At 40.2% G+C, this 22,387-nt stretch overlaps 1 protein-coding gene across 2 annotated transcripts in view; it reads right to left on the reverse strand.

Moving 5' to 3' along the window:
* UBE2J1 (ubiquitin conjugating enzyme E2 J1) overlaps positions 1 to 19,211 on the reverse strand; it is a 28,947-nt gene extending 9,736 nt beyond the window's left edge. The window contains exons 1-6 of one of the 2 annotated variants that reach the window (XM_032105046.1): positions 19,067 to 19,206; positions 8,121 to 8,194; positions 6,303 to 6,434; positions 5,654 to 5,738; positions 4,142 to 4,247; positions 2,136 to 2,265 (exon numbers count right to left, since the gene is read on the reverse strand). In XM_032105046.1, the coding sequence (XP_031960937.1) occupies positions 2,136 to 2,265; positions 4,142 to 4,247; positions 5,654 to 5,738; positions 6,303 to 6,434; positions 8,121 to 8,194; positions 19,067 to 19,097 (558 nt within the window). In that variant the 5' untranslated portion in view covers positions 19,098 to 19,206. Of the gene's footprint in view, positions 1 to 2,135; positions 2,266 to 4,141; positions 4,248 to 5,653; positions 5,739 to 6,302; positions 6,435 to 8,120; positions 8,195 to 19,066 lie in introns of both variants that reach the window. The other variant, XM_032105048.1, reaches the window with a different exon arrangement.
* Positions 19,212 to 22,387: the final 3,176 nt, after the last annotated feature.

Here is a 22,387-nt window from a genome sequence, read left to right on the forward strand (position 1 = left end):
TAGTATCTAGACTGAAGTCAGACTAACATTCAAAAGATGACCAACATATTTAAACATAATAATGATGGTGAGCAGAGAATTAATTTTACTGCAAAATATGCTTTGTAATGGCAACATGAAGGTAAACTATACTGTTTTACAGTGATACATATGCTATCAGTAATTTCTTTTTCTTTATCCTTTTTTAAGCAAAATGGAATTTCTGTTATATAACACCTAAAATGCAGAAGAAATTTTGGAAGTCAATATAAAACTAATACAAAATATAATTTTCTATTAAAACAGACAGGAACAAAGGTGGATGTTCACAGAAGCAGGAAAACCGTAATGAGAAAATGTGTTGGATTTTTTTTCCCTCCTGAATTTCATATTCCTATCTCAATACCACACATGGGGCTTTTTTTTAAATTACCACTTTGTTTAAAGCTGGTAAGAAACACAATAATCCTGGGATCACCTACACAAAGTTAGGAAATCTCTTCTTTAAGGATGAAGCTAATGCAGAGTTTGCTAGTATGTTTGCTAGTAGAGAGACTCTCCACATTATACACTCAATCAGCAATCTGATGTTAAATCTTACCCTATAAATTGACATGAAATGTATCCAAATGATTAAAAACTTCTGTATTTCCTGCTAGTAATTCATACTATTAGTTTATTACAAACACATCAATTGAACACCTCAGCCTAACATCAAACAGATAAGAAAGTCAAGCAAAGCAGAGAAGCAGGAAGCTTAAAAAACCCCAGCCCCTAAAATTTGATTTGAGATGGGAAGAAGGATGCAATCAGAGGACAGAACTGTTTTACCTTACTAAAAAAACCCCACAACGGATTGTAAAAGGCTGTAGAAACCTAAGACTTTTGTTCATTTTTTCCCTGACAAGTGCTTGTTCTTAGGAGGTGGTGTCAAGCATATAGGTACATGGAAAGCACCAATGTTCTTTAAAGACTGATGTCCCTAAGTCTTTCATTTTAAATCTGAAAAAGGTATGAAATGTAAGCTACGAATTTTCTCTCACAGAAGAAGCCCAAATAAAAACATACTCTGATATTTCTAGAATTTCTCTGATGAAGATTAGCAGTTCTTAAGTAAAAATCAATCCTACAATTTTAAACCCTTATATATTTTTAAAAAGCCAGGAAAAAGCAGTCCATTGCTTCTCCAAGTAGCTCAGCTTTAGAACTCTGTCCCTCTATCTCATCTTTGTAAAATACTTGGAGATGTTTTTATCATAAGCGTTATGGCATGAGAACATGCATGTCCTGCAAAATTGGCAGGAATGCTCAGAAGATGACCATCTTTGCTTTCATGGCACACAAAAAAAGTAAAAGTAGCCTTTAGGACAGCGTTAGAAGAACATAGGTGACAAAAGGGGACATATTGCCAGCCTTGGCCTTAGTGAGGATGTGCTCTGCACTAATGCCGCATTGTCATAAAATAACTGTAGCTCCCTGCCCTCATGCACAGTAGTCTTCCTCAGTGGCTGACTTAAGAGTTTAGTGGTAAACCCAGTGAAAATCAACACTGTGCATGCAAGACATGCAATTCTCTAAGGAATGTATTTGTCTAAACAAACCTTGCTTTCACTGAAACACAAGCTAGAGAACACATTTTTCGGTCACAGCAACTTCCATACCAGAGTTCAACTTTCAGTATCTTCAGATAGTAGCAGAGTAGGTCAAAAGAATTTGCAACCATTTTTCAGTAGTAATATGTTTTATTCCTTCCATAAGCCAAAAGGGAAAAAAAAAAAAATCACAAAGGTAAAAAATTTAGGTTAGCTCTGCCCAAACTTTCCTAGAACTTTCATGATAAGACTAATTCTGGAGAATTCAATCAAGTTATTAGTGTCTGAAAATAGGGAAGTAAAAGGTAGTTTTTACCACACTGGTCACCACTAGAATTAAAATTAACCAATCAATGCTTGAGATGCACAACTTATTAACTAGCAAATTTCAAGAGATCCACTCTTATTTTTCTCTTTTAGACTATACCAAGAAAACAGGCTTCCAAATAGCCATAGATGAAGGTTTTCTGAAATTATGAATGTTTCTGCGATTTACAAGTTTTTCCTCAGTATTTTTTTTCTAATTTTATACAAGAGAGATAAAAGTTTAAACAGTGACTTCACCTTGAAGCTAATTTGCCTGGCAAGTTCTTTAGCCTCCTTGTCTGCCTGGCTTGACACGCTTCCAGATGTCAGTGGTAAGAGGGCTGTCTTCATAGACGTGCCACACATTTCACAACAGAAGTCTTGTGACCTGCCCACAAATGACAGAATAGCATGTTCTCAGTGTTCCTGTGTGCTTGTTTAAACAAACTTTTTGCAGAACAATCCATACAAAGTCAAGTGGTGGCAAGGCCAGTAGCTTAGAAACACTTCCCTCTACCTCAAATCACATTATCTTGAAAAAATATGTTGACAATTATCTATATTACTAACACAAATTCTCTCATGTCATTTAGGAAAGTATTAACAACTGACTTACATAACACGGTTATTTATACTTTATTAATAATTTCTTACAATTAAAAAACCTATTTTATATCTGCAGCAAATAAAAATGATAAGTGATAAAGATTTAACTATTATTACAAATGTTATACTGGACCCAGGAGCTTGCACCTCCAATCCAGGAATTTCGGTTTCTAGGAAAACCTTACCTTCCCTCTCTTGCACACATCATCGGTATATGGGGCACACTGCAGGCAGCTCTCCAGGCCAGTGAGGAACCGTAGAGCCTCGACAGCACAGTATCAAGACCAACCTGCCCCACTGACTCACTCCTGTTACTGAATGCCACTGAGAAGAGTCTGGTTCTGCCTTCTTTACAGCCTTCTTTCAGATATTAGTACACATAGATATAATCTCCTGAACCTTCTCTTCTCCAGGCTGAACACTCCCAGCTCTTTCACTATCTCCCTGTATGAAACATGTTCCAGCCCTCAATCACCTTTGTGGCACTGCACTGAATTAGCTCCAGGAAGTTCTTATCTTTCTTGTACCCTGACCTGGCCACAGCCCCGACCTGAACCCAGCACTCCTGGTGTCTCACCAGTGCTGAGTACTGAAGTAGGATCACTTCCCTTGACCGCCTGGCAATGCTTCTCCTCATGCAACCCAGGACACCATCAGCCTTCTTTGCTGCAAGGGCATCCTGCTCCCTCATGATCAGTTTGGTCTCCACCAGAACCTTCCCTTCCAAGCTCCCTTCCAGATAATCAGCTGGTGTTATTCCTCTCCAGGGGCAGGACTTTTGTCTGACATTCCTCCAGCCCGCTGAGGCTCCTCTGAATGGCAGCACAACCTTCTGGCATATCAGCTACTCTGCTCTGTTCACCTGCAAACTTGCTGAGGGTGCACCCCGTCCCAGCATCCAGGTTGTTAATGCCACTAATGACACTGAATAGCACTGGCCCCAGTAATGACACCGGGAATACACCAGTAGTGACCAGCCTGCAGTTGGATATTGTGTTAGTTATCACAGTCCTTTGAGCCAGGCAGCTCAGCCAGTTCTTAATCCACCTTACTGTCCCCACCTACCTAGGCTGTACTTCATGACTGAGGATAAGGGAAAGAACACCAAAAGCCTTGATAAAGTCCCTATAAACAACACCCACTGCTTTCCATTTGTCCACTAAGCTAATAATTTCATCATAGTAACCTCATCTTAAGATAATTTCCTGGAGATCATTTAGAAGCAGTTGCTTCAGAATTTTGTCATTATTTCATTATTATTATTATTTACTTAAGGGCAAAGATACATTATTGTCTTGGTTGTTTTCTCCCCCACTTACTATCAATTCCATCATACCCACTTTCCCTCCATGCTGCAATTAGTACAGGATCACAATGTTAATTACATCTCCAAGCCTGAATTTCCGACAAACCTCTAATATGACCACACAATGCTGGAAAGAACAGAGCCCTCTCAAAAGTATTTTGTTTGACTGCAAGTTCCAAGTTTGCACAATATTCAGAGAAAAAAAACCAACTACATATGCAAGGCATCAAACTTGTTTTATATTTGGAATAAATGCAAGATAATAGACTGAAGTACCTTATTTTCTACTCAATGCATTACTCTAAAAGTGAGTGAATATATATGTACCTACAGTAACAAACTTAGCACTTACTTCTTTGCAAGAGCTCTTCTTTCTTCTGGTGTGTAATCTAGAGATCCTATTGCCCCTTCACCTTTGGTTGGCATAAAACCAATGATGGCTAATAAAGCTGTTCTTACTAAAATGGGAAAACAGAGCTATAAACAAGGTGGCAGAAACAACAGTCATGTAATCTCATTCTACACTCATAAAAGTTGCAGCTCTGACTGCAAAACTTCATTCTGCCAAGTCAATTTCATACAAGCAGCTGTGGTTTGGTGGTTTTTTTTGGTACACTGCAAGGCTTTCTTAGTTTTGTTTTAACATCATATTGTAAATAAAGAGAAGGCCATCAGCGAACAGAGAAGAAAAAAATCAATTGTCACAAAAATGTTCCAACAAGAAGAATGTTCCATACTTTAAAAATGATCAAAAAAAGGTAAGGCAGAACTGGCATATAAAGGGGAGAGGGACAGGGAGGGGAGGGGAGGCAGGGGGAGAAGAAGAAGGTAAGAAGGTTCACAGGGAATTCTTTTTGTGTGTGCTTTCTATTAGACATTAATTCTGCACTTTACCGTATACATGCTCAGTGTTTTTCTTTTATGTAAAGTATCACAGAGTTTGTTCCTTTTATGTCATCATAATAGGGGAAGGAGCTCACTTAAAATATTAATAACTGCTTGTAACAGAATTGTCATCTAAAGCATCTCTCTTGACAACATCTATACTTGGATTTTGTTTTAGAGAAGTAATGAAATTTTAGAATTCACTTTGCTAATAGATTTAGTAAACAAATACCACATCAAAAATAAGTACCACAGAAAAGAGACAGGTATTTACAACTCCTGTTTAGAAACACAGCATTTTCTGTGCTTTTAAAAAACATAAGAGACCTAACAAAAGTTGAAGAGTGGTCTGCTAGAAAACTCCTAAGATCTTACCAACATATTTTAAAAGTGAAACTGATATGTCAAGAAATAATTGATATATTGTACTCAGCAAAACTAAAATTACTTTAACACAAGCATATTGCCTTGGATGAACTGTGCCAACTCTCAATTTCTGTGATAATAGTGTTTTAAAAAATAGAGTAGATTCAGTTATTCTGAACTCAGACCACATTATCTTTCCTCTTAGTGCTCAGAACCACACCATTAGACTTGAAAACTCCCCTCTATTAATATTCAAGCTGGCTTTAGTGATCATACAAAAACAGGGCAAAGTAATAGCATTTATTTTCATAAGAACAATTTAAATATCCACAAAGAATATTCTAACAGTCTGAGAATTCTTAATGCTTATGCATCCAAGTAAAGTAGAGCTTACCATCACCCCTCAGTTTCTCAACCCTGGCTTTTACTTAATATCATTTCCAAATCCATCTATTTTGCTCTTTCATAACCTTACATTTGACAAATTCCCCCACAATTTTACACCCCCAAAATCTGTCTCCTTTTCCACTATAAATATTCTTCATGAGATTTTTTTAGTTTAAGAAACAAGTAGTTTGACAGGGGTAACATTTTCCAAATAATTGTTACTTACTACTCCACGAAGGCTGCCATGTTTCAGGATGATGCCCTGAGATGCTTAAACAAATTTTCTTCCCCACTTCAAACCTGCCATTTGCCTTCAAAGGAAGAAGGAGGATACAAAAAAACATGCTAGAAGTTAACTCTTGAGTTTTGGTAAAAGTTGTAAAAATCATGATCAAAAGAATTCCATATGCAAACAATATGTGACAACTGTATTACTGCCACCTCACAAAATTGGCATTCAGCTTGCTGAACACAGAACTCTGTCATCTGACTCTGTTAGTGCATTAAGAAAACCTTCTACAAAACTATGCACAAAGGAAGGCCTTTGCCCCAAACTACAGGTCTGCCTTCCTACATCTGTGCAATGTTTTCAACAGAAACCCAGCGGGCCCATGAGGAGAACAAAATGTTAGACAATCACATCAGCAATGTGATTTCTCCTGAAGGAAAAAACTTCAATTTATTAGGCATAAAGCTTCATGCAATTAGAGATTACCAAAATCATCTTGGAAGATTTTGGATCTTCAGTTATACTGTACTATGCAACCTTTCTTACAAAAACAACATTATGTTAAATGCCAAGAATCTCTCTCTCTCTCCACCTATGATAAAATTGATGACATGAAAATGAAAAACTAGTAAGCATGCTTACTTACCGTCAGCAAAATAATGCTGGGTGGTTTCATGGGATATTCAGGTGGTAGCACTATTCGCCCATGATAAATCCCTCCATCAAAATCTGAATCTGGCGGGCCTCTAACAGTGAAGTGCCATTCAAAAAGATTATCCTAAAATGCCCCCATCAATCGAAGAAGTGGAACAAAAAAAAAAAAAAAGGGTTTGTCACAGAAATAGACAACTCAATGCCATTTTCCTGAACAAGGACAGGCCGAAGAAACAGTGCTCAGCAGAAGTTTTAAAAAGTCAAAATCAAGTGGAGAGTTACTAGAATGCAGCACTAAGGATATAACATTATAGTTTTCTGGTAATTTTCTTATACAATAATTCGCCAAAACCCTCAAATTCATTATCCAAATTTTTTACGCTAGCTGTATAAATTATGACAAGAGTTTTATTACCCCGCAGATGGAAAACTGAGTCAATGAAGAGAAAATTGGATCTTTGCCTCAGTTAACAAAAATCTCTGGAGAACCAAGGGGAGACCTACACCAAGAAGAACACTAATGACAGCCTCCCCAAAGCTCCTTCTGTGCGCAGGTCAACACAGGGACTTGACTCACACCCCAGAGAATTCCTATTCTTCCTCTTCCACTAACAGTTTTGAAACAGCTACTGTGCCTTATTGCACAACAGGTACACTTTGAAATTTAGAGTATTATTTTCATTGGACATATAAATAACTTCTCTTTAAACATTATTTCTTTGGGGTTTTGAGCTGGTTTTTGTGTAGCAGAATTTGTGCTGCCAATAACTTCCTAAGTATTTACAAGCAGAACAACTCCTCCTGTTAGGACAGGAGCCCAAAAGAGGCTTGCTGCCAGTGAACGAAATCCCTCAGCTAATCCTAAACACTGGTATTACAGCGTTGGGACTGCCCACCTAGTTACAATTTTTCAAGTACAGGAGATAACTGTTAAGATTTCCAGCATTTCCTTTCATCTGCCACTGTTCTCTTCCCAGTGAGACACTGTTCCAATCCAGAAGTAAGACCTTCATGTAGGTTACAAATAATAGCAAGAATTAAACCTTTCATTTCACCACAGGAAGGGGAAACAAGGTACAGATAGAAACTAGTAGACAATAAGGTATATTTTATAGCATCTAGGAACATGCATCATTACGTGAGCATGTTTAGCATGTTATACATTTCTGCAAACAGCTAAAAATCAAACCTCCCAACTGATACCACAGGACAGTGCCTTTTTTTAATTAATCCAGTGAAATTAGAAGGGTTTTCTGTTTAAGCTTCTAACCACCAGAACTTCGTTGTCCTCTCAGCCCAAAAACTTAACCGGGTGTTTAGGCAAGAAGCTACTCCTTACATGAAATCCCTCTCTCTTACAATGCATCCAGAATTGCACACATTTATGTTTTTCACAGGTTTTCTTAAATGCAAAACAGCAATCCTCAGAGATCACTTTGGGTTAAGTATTTCAGTGAGCAACTCAACAACTGAGCCCGATTTCAGGTTTAGGTACAAAAAACTTGACTTAAATATTATGTATTTACACAGTCTTGGAAAGGAGATGGGGGAATAAACACATCCATGCCATAATACTACTCAGGTGCAATGTAAAACTATTACGTACTTTCACCAAAAACCTGGAACTACAAAACCACTGAAGTTGAATTCTGCTGCTGATTTCCATCATAGGGAAAAAAAGAGGTTTGCTAGCACTTAAATATGTACATTTTAAATATATATGCATTTTAGAGAAGTATATATTAATTAAGAGTATATGTGAATAAAACTGCCTAACTACAAGCTCTTGCAAACATATAGAGAAACAAACCTCCAAAGGCTGTGCATGATAATGATCTGTAGGATCCTTCAGTTCCGCAGCCTCTTTCATCAAACGTTTGACAGCTGAAAAAAAAAAGGCGTAAGACTTGAAAATGAAGAAAATAAATTAATATGCATTGCATAGAAAAATACATAAAACATTTCTTGAAGAACTCTACTCAGCTAACTAATCTTTTCCAGCATATTCCAGCTTCTTCACTAGAGTTCATAATTCAAGACACGATATAATTACTTACGATGAATAAAACTTAAATGGGTTATACAAGCATAAAATTATGAAAAATATGTTGCATGGTCACAGAGTTTCTCAATACTGAACACTGGGACTGAAGTAGTTTTATATTAGTAACTGCACCAGACAGGAGGAAAAACATACATATCATTAACAGAGTTTCAGACTACAAGATATACATGGCTAACAACCTCAATATTTTATGATACAGGACATCAAAGATGTGCATCTTTAACAACTGCTGAAAAGCTTTATCCTGATACCTCCCGTAACAATTATGTGACTACTCCCTGAGTTGTTCAAAGGGAGGTCACAGTAATACTGGACAGAAACCAACACATCACCAGTGAGAGGAGATGAAGTTTTTATTTGGTTTGGAAACACATATGCCTAGCCATAAAAATTTACCCAGGGCCTCTGCAGTTGGAACCTGCCACTGAGTGTGAATGCCCAGGTATTTTTCTATCATAACTTCAGGATAGTCATTAGTAACCTTCTCCAACCTTCTACTTCAGAAATACCAGCATCATCTGTATTTTCTGCATCTCCTTCTTCTGGCCACTTTGTAAGCTGCTACAACACTTGTACTTCCAGGTGCCCTCATGTGCACCATACATTAATGTCTAATAAAAAACTCTAACCACCCCACAGAGGAATTTTCCTTCCAGTCTACTGTGAGAAGTTCTTTTCCTCCTTCACGCTTTTGGACAGCTATAAACAATGGCTCAAAGTTTGAGAATTTCACTTCTTACAACTCAAAAAGAACAACGATTATGTGGAAATTTGCTGCCGCCAGTTACCCCAGTTATGCTGCTGCCACAGGGAAGTGTCAATTAAACAATTTACAAATCCCACCAGGTCACGTCACAGGTAGCAGCATTCTGCTGAATAACAGTTTGTCTCTTTCATCTTCATTAAGGTTTACCAGTTCATTAGAGAGGAATAATAAGATAACCAGTCTGGACCAGAAAAGGCTTTGGACTCAGCATTGGCTCACAGCCAACAAGCCTGGACACTTGCCTTCAGAAGAAGAGTGGCATGCACCAGGATGAGCTAATTCAGGAGCAAACACCCCATGAAGCAAAAGGGTGACCATGAGAAAACTGAGAATATATGTAACGAAGCCTAATAAAGACAGAGCAGTCACGGACAAGGCAGACAACTGTTTCTGAGATTTCCCAGCTGAGGCACCAAGACAGAAAAGAAGAAATACAGTCTCCCATAACAGCATCATGTGCAGTCACCCATGTTCACTGCAGGAAAGCTATTAGAGCATAATACTATTCCACTCTTGGGGCATGAAACACAGCAAAATCTAATTTAGCTCTCATATACCACAGAGATAATTTGCTTATAAGAAGTTTTCAGTATTAAGCAACCCAGGACATCTTAAAAATCTATCAGGTGACATAACTTCAGCCTTCCAGTACCTGAAGAGAGCCTACAAGAAAGATGGGAAAGGGACTTTTATAAGAGCATGCAGCAACAGGACAGGGGGAATGAGAGTAGATTTTGATTAGATATTAGGAAAAATTTCTTTCCTGTGAGGGTGGTGAGGTACTGGAACAAATTATCCAGTGAAGTTGTGGATGCCCCATTCCTGGAAGTGTTCCAGGCCAGGTTGGATGGAGCTCTGAGCAACCTGGTATAATGAAAGGTGCCCCTACCCATGGCAGGGGGGTTGGAAGCAGGTGATCCTTAAGGCGCTTTCCAACCCAAGCCTTTCTATTATTCCATGATTCTAAGCAGCACATGTGTATGCAGAAAGGCTGAGAACTGGGGTTGTTCAGCCTGAAGAAAAGGCTCTGGGGAGACTTTAGTGTGACCTTTCAATACCTAAAAGATGCTTGTAAGAAAGAAGAAACTTTTTACCACAGCCTGTAGTGACAAGACAAGAGCCAATGGTTTAAAACTCAAAGAGTAGGTTTAGATTGGACATATGGAAGGAATTCTCTACAGTGAGGGCAATGAGGCACTGGAACAAGTTGCCCAGAGAACAAGTTGTGGATGCCTCATCCCTGGAAGCACTGAAGGTCAAGTTGGACACGTCTTTGAGCTGCGATCTAACTGAAAGTGTCCCTGCCTGAGGCAGGGAGGCTGAACCAGAAGACCTTTAAAGATCCCTGCCAACCCAAACCATTCTGTGCTTCTCTTCCCACATTGCTGAAAAATGCCAACTGAGAGGCTGCAAAGAAAAGCCTGGAGCAATAAAGGTTCATTCTGAGGACATGTGATCCAGTGAAGAAAGCATGAAACTGTTTCTTCTTTAAGCACTGCTGCAGTATTCATGAACACAGCTCCACCTTTGGCTACCAAAAACTGTGGTGGAAGAAACAAGCATAATTCACAAAGTCTGCCTTCAACAAGTTATGGTATTTCAACCCAATTAAGTCACACTGAGTCACTGAGTAAACATTTGGCAATGGCAATTCTGAAAAATCAGAATGGTTTGGGCCCATTTGAAATAAAGAATTGCAGACTATCAACGAAGTCAAAGAGTATCACTAGTTCAGCCAAAAAAAGAGAAGTCAAGACACTGAATTTGTCTAAGACAGGTTTTAGAGACACAATTATCAATTTATTTTTTAATGTGGCATAATCATCAGCATGAAAAATAACCACACTTTCACAGATACACTCAGCAACACTTTATCAATGTTCATCAAAATTAAATGCTGAGGAAATTAAGTTCCTGGACTAGAGATTACAGGAGAGTTCCTACCCAGCAGGAAGTGTGGGAACTGTCTACTGCCCTGAGGAGGAAAGAGAATACTACAGGTCAGAGACTCTGCCTGACAGCCTGCCTCTTGTGTTACACTGAACTTATCAAAATTTTCTGAAAAGCAAAATATGGATATTAAAAATCTGAGAATCAAATTTAAAGCCCCCAGCATGCTTTAGGATTGAGTGGTGGAATAACAATTAATGAACAGAATCTGTACAATATATGCATATATGATTCGTAGATTTATTTCTGCCAAAAGCCACGTCCAGTCAAATTCCACTTTCATCATCACTTACTTTAAGCTACCCTGAAACTTCAGTTCACACAACTGCTTCTCTTGGATATGTCTGGAAGTCACATTCAAGTACTCCTGCTATGTGGAGCTGGCTATGTGCCCAACTAGACAAGTCTGCACCTAGTGGCTCAGGACACCTTCTGGACACAGAAAACGCAAGTGATCAGTCTTTGTAAATGTCAGTATTATTGCTTAAAAGGATGACAGGATTTGAACATCCACAGTGTTCTCTGAGTAAATCATTATGCCTTTTCTTTAGAAAAAAAAAAAGAAGGTTGTTCATGACAGTATCTTCCTCAAATGCGTAGCAAACCTTTCATTCTGAAATGAATTCCCAAACCAAAATTTCAGTTGTACTGTTTGAAAAAGGAAGTACATAATGAACAAATAAATAATGGAATCCAAAACAGCTGGCATAAAGCTAGAGATCGCTCAATCTTTCAAGTTGACTTACCTAATCTGGGGAAAGAGGAATAAAACAACTTGACAGCTTTTACTGCTTTGGCAAATGTTTCCTACCTTTTTATTTATGACGGCTATTTTTTTTTTTTCCACTTTAAGCAAGATTTAGAGGTCTACTCAGAAGAAATATAGAAGAAGTAGTAATTTTTCCCTATCGCTCTGCTGACCAAAACAGCACAAGTAAGGATGCAATTTATTTACTGAATACAGGTTTTCCAATGAAAGTAAAACTCTCATAAAACCCTTCATCTCAGAGAAACTTCTATAACTACTCAATCCACTTAAGCTATTAGTAAAACACAGGTCATCTTTGTTACATGTTTGTCTATTAATGAGGCTACTATCTACAATTACAAAAGACAGACAACAATAAGAAAAACTTTAAAAATTGAAATCACATAAACCATTTGAGACAAGCATCAAGTCCCTTCAATTACATGCACGTGTCATGGGTGACATGTTGGGAGGGTCTTCTTAACTCCAGCTGGCTTTGTTTTCTTCCCCCCTCCACTCTACTGCCTCCTCCACTCTATACCTGACCATCAAGCCAAGAGTGCCTGACCCACGGCTGGGGTAACCATCAAGCGACTGCAGAGGTCAAAGTGCAGAGAGTCACCTGCTGAATCACCAGTCCCCACAGCAGCCCAAAGTACCAGGGAACCCAAACTGCATTGGCATTCAAAAGAAAATCCCATTTACTAAAGGTAACGTTTAAATTTCTTGTAAGGGGAAAAAACAACAGTGAATCACACTGTCAGTAGTTCCACTGCATAAAGAATGGATCACATCACTAAAAAAAGTTAGGATTAAGTTCATGGGTAAAATACACAGGATTTCTTGTAAGATGACAATACTTGAAGAGCTTTGACATTTTAAGCAAAAAACCCCCACCTTTAGTGATGTGGTCACTGATGCATGTAAGGAAACATATTTAAAGTAAAAGAGTCACAGTACCTCTTTGATATGGAAAACAGTATTTTTCAATAGTGTTTTTTTTTGCTGGACTCTGTAGCGAATGGCTTATTAAATCTAAACACAAAGCAACTCTAACAGGTTCCCAGTGACCCACACAGTGTCACTAGGTACCTGTGTGTTACCTGTTCCTTCTGGATGTGATTCTCCTGGACAGCTTAGAACCTGTGAATGATGTGCAATCATTTGTGAACTAAAAATAATAGAAGAGGGGGAAAGGGGGCTTGAGACAACTACTCTGAAATACCAATTACAATCCTTTTGCAGAACAGAGTGTTAAATGGTATCTACTCTAGAAATTAACCCAAGGTACCATATTTTCAAGTGAGCTCTGTATCACTTGAGTGATACAGTGCTTTTCTCCTCTACCTCTGCATTCCTTCTGCCTATTCATGAAGCCCCCATCTTAACCCTTCCAAGTTTGCACCTGTCTTTAGATTTTTGAGCTCCTGTATATATTTTTGTATGTTATTTCACAAAAATGTGACTATATTTTCATAAAAATTTGCACAGTAGTTTATAGTAAATTAATTTTGAATCAAGACTACAATTAAAGTTTCATTAGGACCCAGATACCTGATCCTTCTTCACAAAAAAAAAAAAAAAGCTCAAACAACATCCCAGTCACAGCCAAAAATAAAATCCCTGGAAGACAGACAAAGCTTCAGTTGGGCAAGTCCTTCAAACCACTGATGAGGAGAATATACTATATATTCTGTACCTTTAAATCTCTTTTACAAAGTATTCCCTACCATCTCTGTGATGGGACTACACAAATCTTTGCTCTGACAACTCAGCAGCCATGCAAAGATGTACAGATACTTACACATTTTTCAGTCTTCTGGCACCAGAAAGACAGCAGTAGAAGAAGCAACCCATAATGCTAACGATCCTTGCCATACTACCAGTGATCACCTTATCAAAACCACATCCTCCTGTGCTAGAGGAATGGGCAAAATGAAGAAGAATTAAATTTTCAGTCTCAATCTCTTGAAAACGGTGAACCACATAATTTTAAAATCACCACCTATAGTTTCCACATGATTTTAAACATCATGAAGTACAGAACACTATTCTTCATACTAAAGAAACCACACTTCTTTGTCTAAATGAAAGCAAATGGAGACAATTAAGTTGCTGATCACTGAACGTCAGTACTGCTGTGATGTTCTTTATTAATCAAGTTCCCATTTTATTTTGATCTCATGTACCAAGACAAAGCAATTGTTCTTACAAAACCAAAATGTCTAACTGCAGAACTGGAACAACTGTCTGGGGCAGCCATAGCTTCCAAAATTGCTTTTATTTTCAAATTTGATGTTTTGGTTTAACCCCACACAGCTACTAGAAATTACACAGCTGCTTGCTCATTCCCTCCCAGTGCTCTACTCTGGTGGCAAGGAGTATCAGGAGTGAGAAAAAGTAAATCTTCTGGGTTGAGATAAGAACAGTTTAATAACTGAAGCAAAGTAAAATATAAAACTACTAATGATAATTTTAAAATCATGATAATAATGGTAATGAAAAAGAGAGAGAGAAATAAAATCCCAGAAAAACAAGGGATGCTCACCACCCACTGACCAATGCCCAGCACATCCCCCAGCAGCGATTGGCCCCTCCCAGCCAACTCCCCCGGTTTATACTCTGGGCATGACATTCTACAGTGTGGGATATCCCTTTGGCCAGCTCAGGTCAGCTGTCCTGGCCATGCTCCCTCACAGCTTCTTGTGCCCCTCCTCACTGGCAGAGCATGAGACACTGAAAAGTCCTGACTCAGAGTAAGCACTACTGAGCCACAACCAAAACATCTGTGTGTTACCAACATGATTCTCATACTAAATCCAAAACACAGCACTGGACCAGCTACTAGGAAGAAAATTAACTCCATCCCAGCTGAGACCAGGACATTTCTTTGGCAGTTCCTTCGACTTCTGCTACAAAACAAATGGAATCACCATTTCTGAAGAAAAAGGCCAGCTGTTTTCCACCCTCAGGGTCTCAGATACATCCTTTCTCAAGACCCATAAGCCTCCTGAATAGCTGCTTTACATCTTCACAGCCTCACATACATTCTTTCACACAACAAACAAGCCTCCTGTACTCATACAAAGTATTAAAAACTATTAAAAAAACCAAAAAAACCTTTAAATTAGTCTTGTCTTGCTTTCCTCTCACCCTCAGAAACAGCCAACCTTTAGTACTCATTTCCCTCAGGGCAGCAGCAAGTACAGTACTCTTCTTATAGTTGCAATTCAAAACAACTGGTTTTTTTGTCGTTGTTGACAACGGGAGGTTAAACTTACAAAATGCAAGGTGCTTGTTGAACACACTAAGATCAAACAATATCTTCAGCCTTAATAAAATTTTAACATCTGTTCAACTTTTTGTTTTTAAACAATCTATCCTTATTTTGTACACAGAAGACACTAAGCAGCACAATAGCTACTCGCTACTTCCTATTTGCTCTGTTTTGTTAAAAAAGAACTGACGTGTGCTTGTTGGCACAGAACACTTACTTGTACAAAATATGGAGTGGAGAAAGAAGTACAGTTTGTAGAAAAAGCCGCAATCTTATTGAAGATGACAGCTAAGACGATCACAATCTCAGCATTGTTATTTTTCCTATGCCTCCAAGATCCCAAAGCACTGCCCTGGGCAAAAATGCAGGACAGCTTGCCGTGCCTCCCTCCACGTGCTCTCCCTATGCCTCCAGTGCCCTTGCTAATCAAATAATCGATGAGGTGGTCTGCTGAAAACAAAACAAACCCTGCCCAGAAAAAAAAAAAAAAACAACCCACTGCTGTTTGTGGGCTCTGTGTGAGGCACTGTAAGTAGCTCTTCATAATTCAAGTGTCTGTGCTAATAGCAGCTCAGATGCCTGGTCACAGCCTACGCAAAAGCGAGAGATTGTCACTACAAGAGCAGTGACTACAAGATTTGGTGTCTGATCTTACAGCAGGCTAAGGGTCACAGCTCTTGGGGAAAAAAAAAGTTAAGAGATTATTCCAAGTAGCTGTCTTATAAATTTCAGAAAATAGGGATGTTCCTGAAGCATGAAGAGGATGAAGTCTGTGCTTTAGTCAGCTGAGCTTTAATATTGATGGGAGAGGTTTATCAGCCATGTGGTAGCAGGCTGATATACACTGACTAAACCATTTTGAAATCCTATGACAGAAAATAGCCTGCCCTTTTACAAGTGCTAAAAATACACACAAAAATATGAAGTAACAGCTTACAAGGCTTTGCCTTATTGAAGCAATACAAAGAAGCCTGAAGTGTGAAATTTCATCCCTTCCAAAATTACCGGTCTTTTTGGGAAGAAATAAAAAAGAAACTCAAGTTCATGGGCAGTGTGAGAAGACAGCATCATGTGAATTCTTCCATGGCTCCTTGCTCTTACAAAGAGTAACTGGCAGGAAACAGGAGCCACTTGGCCATCCCAGACCTGCACTGGCCACGGCCTGTACCTATGGCAAACTGAGACCTGTCAGAGCTGCGCTGCCTCTCATCGACACAGATGTGGTGTGCAGCGGAACAACGTGCTTTGTGTTGTGGAGAGTTACCATCTTTCAGATATGTTGGGATGAACTAATATTAGCTGTAGAAACAGGGATAAGGATGAAGATGAACACATTGCCTAGGAGCAATCAGCAGCAGGACAAAGCTGTGCAGCAATATTGCTCTTTTGTGGTCTGCTTGAGAGCACACAAAAAGTACGGCACTGGAGAGCCTAAATGATACCCACTCATCAATCTGGCCCAGCATATTCATAGAAGAGGAATCCAGGTATTAACCACAGATGAACCTCAGGTGCTTCATAATTCTACAGCAGAATTTGGCTTAAAAATAAAGATCAATTAAAAACACATGTTTCTTTTACCAAAGTTTTCCTATTTAAAGTGTATTTTCACCTATAACATTACATTAAAGCAACTTATACTAAAAGGGTTACTAGGATTTGCCCTTTTAAAAACTACTGAGCAGATGGAAGTCACCATTTGCAGTTTGCTCAAGTCCAAAAGCAGATTTCAACAGTAGAAGCCTCTTGTACAGGTACAAAACGATTACTTTTTCCACTCTGTCTCAAGATAGCATGTTCCAAATCCCTAAAGCTGACCTAAAGGTTAGCAGCTTGGTTCTTCCTCTATTACAGGCAAAGGAACAACAACAGGCACAAGGACAGTTACTTGTTCTAAAGCCCTAGAAGGCTCAGTTACCAAAATAATCCCTTTACTTCGGAGATGACACAACCCCTTGAAATAGAAAATATGGTGGACTTCTTTTTATGTATTTTAGTGCATTTACATTAATTGAAACCACCTTAATATTAGAATATTCTACAGTTCCATCTTAAGCCTGTAGTCGAATGGCAAGAGTAAGATACCACCACTAAACTGCACATGTAACTGTAACAAGATCAGCATTTGTAAAACATGCACAGAACTATTAAGTAATTACATATGCTTATCTACCTGGTTAGCAAGTAAAGTGCCAGACTAAAAGCAGTGGCTATACATAATTACAGTCAACTCATTTTAATGGACAACTGTTGAAGAAACAATATTTATTTAAAATATTTTTTTATACTTATTCAACACCTTTCTGCCCATCTGTTCAGTGAACGATTTCACACATATTGACTATTGAAATCAATATTTTAAATCGTTATAGAGGTTTTAAAAGTTATTCATATAATTTATAAACTGTCAGTATCTATATAGAAAGAAATAGTTTAATATATTAATATGCAACCAAACATGTTTAATTGGGAGAAGTAATATTGATCCATTGTATGAATTATTTGTCTTTGCTGCATAAAGTTCATTTTGCTATAGAATAACACAGGTGCTGAAAATTAATTCCAGTAATTTTCTCTTGAATATACGGGAGACAAGTAACAACAAAGGAGAAGAACATTTCTAAATTAAGCCACAAGTATTTGTCCTCTCCACCCAGATCCCAGGTGCTTGTCATACAGCACACCACCACTGTTTCCCATGACGTGGCGAACCACAACTAGTGAGCATGTTTGTGTGGCCTTGTAAATTCACATATGGCACACATCCTGCATGTCTCCCTAAAAAAAGTGTTCCTTCCTGATATTTTAAATAACAACAAGTTCATCATTTGCTTAGTGATTCTTCTTATCTTTGGGTTATGCAACTTGGGTTGGGTGAGGCTAAATGACATAATTTAGCAATAGACACATCATCTGCATGAGATACGTTTGTAAACAAGCCTGTCACTGACATTTGTAAAGTACAACTCACCGTAACATTCAGTTTCTCCCCACCTCCCACGCTGGTAACAGGACGGTATGATTAAAAAATAAAGCCACTATTCATCATAATAACATGAAGCCGATAATGCCTATTTCTCAACAGCTGGTTAGGGGAAAGCAGGGGCAGGACAACAGCCGACACACAAACCCGACCAGCCCTTACAAGCTGCGGATGAGGTTTTGCTTCGGCAGTGTCAGGCCTCCGGCTGTGCAAGCAGCTCTCAGAAGATGTAGCCCTGGCACAGCCGGTCAGAAGCCACTGCTCCAACACAGCCATACGGGCGGACATTGCCTGTGCACTATTTGCTTCCTAGGAATCAAAACCTTCCCTTCTAGCGCTGTTTCTCCAGGCATCACCCACATCTCTTGAGGCGTCCCTCTCACTTCAAGGATTCAAAGGAAAGGCCAGGAGTTACAGGCATGAATTTTAACATGCAAACTTGTCAAACCAGACATGTGAACAAACACAGACACACAAGTGAATAGAGCCTGTACAGCAACACTTCTGCAAAACAAACTGACGGCACACAGGCCAAGTTATCCTTGGCAGTCTGTCCCCTCACACGCACCTAGTCGGAGAGGAGGCGATGCCCCGGGGAACAGGGCACGGCCACCTGACTAAACGTTCAAAGGTACGTTTCCACGAACCACCAAAAAATGCGTGGGCACACAGACTTGGCGGTCAGGGTGTTTTGAACCGAATTACAGCTCGGAGGAAGGTTTCAACGCCATCGCACTGCGAAGGCTAGGCGAACCGATCCCGGCCGGCCTCCGCCTGAACGCCGCCACCGCCCCGGCGCAGGGGACCCGCCGCCGCGGCCCCCGGCCCTCCTCCCGGCTGCGGCCTCGGCCCCGGCCCCCGACCCCTCCGCGACCCGCGGTAGCCCCGAGGCGGGCGCGCCCGCCCGCAGCGGCCCGGGCAGCCCGTGAAGGAGCGGCCGCCACCCCCGCCCGGCCCCGCCGCCTACCCGGGCTCTTGAGGTTGTACCGGGCCTCCATGGCAGCTGGCACCGCTCGCTCCGTCCGCGGCGGCTCCGGCGGCGGGGGCGGAGGAGGAAGGCCGGGCCCGGCCGAGCCCGCCTCGCCTCGGGACACTCCCCTGACGTGGCAGCGGCGGCGACAGCCCCGCCGTGACCGCGGGGGGAGGCACCTGCCTCGCCGGCACCGCCCCGGGCCCGGCCCCGGAACTGCAGCCGGGAGGGGACGCGGTGCTGCCGTGCCCGGGCCGCGGTGGCTGGGCAGTGGCAGTGTCCCTTCTGCGTCCCGGCCCGGCTCCGCCGCGACCCGCAGAGGTGATGGTGCCTCTGGACCTCGATGGGTTTGAAAACTGGGGGCTCGGAAAGGGGACTTTCAGGACCCCCACAAACCCAACGCCCACCCCGCCCAAAGGACTTCACTGTGAGACTTAGTAGGATCTTGTTTCTTGGTTTTCAGGATCATGAAAGACTGAAATGGTGTCATACGCCAATGATTATTATTTTAGGCAAGAATTACCAGCAAGAGTGTGACTTGATAGCCATCCTTTCCGTGCCACAGTGACAGAGGGATATTTGTATCTACAACTGTTTCTCTTCCACCTGGTTATAGGCGTAATATGCTTGGGATAGCACTTTTAAGAATATATTGCTAAGAGAATATCTAAATTAAAGTGGTCAGAATCTCAGGAGTCTGTTTCCTTTTGATTCAGTACAAGCTCTAAATAAGAAAAAAAAGTGCTTGTCCTCATCAGAATTTTGAAGCTCATATCTAGCTCATATTGTCCTTCATTTCACCTGTGAAATTAATTGTCCCTAATTTCATGTTACTTTTATATTCTTCATAATCATACTAAGAAAAATAATTCTTTATGTTTTGATGTCTTAGTTCTCTTTTTCCCTCTTTGAACAGCAATGACAAACAGTTGTAAATAAAAATATTTGAGTAGGTACATATTTTTCACCTTGCCATGTTCTCAAACGCAAAACAATGTGTTAGTCTTCCCTTCAATAAGTAAAGAAAGGGACTTTACTCCTGAACAACTAGCAGAATTTTCAAAGGGAAGAAGTGATCATCGTTTTTACAGGACAAAGCACTATGAATAATAGAAAGGGTTATTAATGTATAGAGATGGGAAAAGAGGGCATCAGACCTTGGGGTTCCCTCTTGCAACGAAAGCACCCTAAGGTACGTTAAATGGCCATCAACTCTTGATGACATTTCAGCATTTCTGACCACTTGAGACTGTGAGCTGCAGGCACTGGCTGTCAGGTTCACAAACTGTTTTGGTCACAAGTATGCCTCGTCTTTCCTTGTCTTCCAGAGCCACCTTGCTGTGCAGCTGGAGAAGGGCGTTGGGACGATCTGTCACTAAATTGTGCCCTTCCCCAAAGTATGAAAGAGATATTTTGCATTCAGAAATCTGGATTTCCATGTAAAAAGTTCTGGAATCTATTTTGGTTGAAGATAATTTTTGAAGTTGTGTTATAACATTAATAGGATAAAGTGGTACTACATAAGTGTCATGTGGAGTTCAGCCTTCTGGGCTCTGGCCTTTGACCCTGGATGCACAGTGTCATTTTTTATAGTTCAAGGAGGAAGCACCTGCAGTTAATGTGAAACTTGGGCTTTCAGCTAAAAAAAGATAGTCACTCTAACTGCATGACAGCTAAGCACTATTGAAAATAAGCTGAACAGACTTAAAGCAAGAGAAATAACACTGAAAGGAGGTGCACATTTTCCCCATTTAAGTAAGCTACAGTGTGGCCTGGCTGGGAGCTGCGGGAATCGCCATGAGATATTGTGCAGAGCTAGCAGTACAAGACTATTTTCATTTTCAGATGTACCATTAGTTAAAAGTCAGAGCTGCAGGACATGAATGCTGCCAGATGAAACTGCTGATTCCTGCAAGGTAGTCAGCATACAGTTAGAGATCTGGGGATTAATTCCCAGCCCCATATCCCAGCAGCTGCTTGGGGCACATGAGGAGCTGGCACTGCAGAGCTCTTGCACAGTCAGTGTTGCCAGTCCAGAAGCAGCAGCCTCCCTCCTCTTCCTGCCTCTGGTTAAAAATACCCTTTGGATTTGTGTTTTCATCTGCCTTTTGTTTAGACTTTTGCAGGAAGAAGCCATTTTGTACTAGAACTTGTGGGTTTTAAAACCAAACACCAAATATAGTAGCAAAATTGCAGTCAAATCCTACATGCTGGCAGCACTTCATGTAGCTTGTGTATCCTGTCATATGATCTAACTTGGTGAAAAAATAAACATGCTCAGCTGAAGCACATAGAAACTGAAAGTTTGCCTGAACACTGCTGCAAGAAAGATTTTGTTATTTAATGCCACACTGAATCTGTGCTGAATTTTTTTCTCATGTTTCTATGTACTTTTCTGTAGTTATCTTTGGATGAAAACAGAGACTCTGATAGATCCACCCAGGTCCAGAGACTGATAGATCCACCTAGTAGCATATAGGCCCTTTTGGTGCAAAAAAAATTGTAAAATTAATGACATCATAAGGTTTGATAAAATTAATAATTTTTCAGTTGAAGGTGTTTTTACTGTGAAAGAAAGGCCAAGTCAGAGTAAATAATGGGCAGAATTCTGCTGAACACTTGCAGACTATGGATACACATTTCTGAGCTGATTTCCTGAGGCTCGCTTTATAGCTGATTGAGAGAACTGGGAGTTCATCTTGCCTGGAATAGATGTTAGCTGTACACCCAACAAATCATGCTTTAAAAGTTCCTGCATTTTTCAGTGAGCTGCAAAGGGGGTTAAGCTAAGTCCTCTGTGTTCTAGACCACCCTAGTTAGGTATTTTTAGATGGATGTATATATATAGCTGCATCTGATATACATAGCTCTCTATACCTGAGAGAAATGTATCCTGCATTTTCCCTCAGTTCAGAAGAACTACAAGCATTTCAGTCAATATAGTCTCTTGTTTTTAACAGTAAGATCCTTGAAGAACTGATTTTAAATGTCCTAGAAGGGAGCTCAGCCAGTATGGGAATCACAAAGGTCAGCATGCAGAGTTGGGGGGATGGACACTTCTCTAAGAAGAGTCCCGCAGGAGCCCCCAAAGAGGGAGTTACTCCCAAAACCTCCCCTTTCTCTGGGAGGCAGAACACCTGTGTGACATAGGGGTTCAGTTTTTGCACAAAGGCGTGATGCATCAGTGTATATTCTTACACATCTCAGGGAATTATGCTAGGTAATGTGACACTGAACTCCTATTTATTTCTCTGTGCGGATTGTGTAATTGTACGAGATGAGGTACATTTCAACAGTGTATAAATATTACCTAAAGTA

This window comes from Corvus moneduloides, chromosome 3 (assembly GCF_009650955.1).
Source record: "Corvus moneduloides isolate bCorMon1 chromosome 3, bCorMon1.pri, whole genome shotgun sequence".
NCBI lineage: Eukaryota > Metazoa > Chordata > Aves > Passeriformes > Corvidae > Corvus > Corvus moneduloides.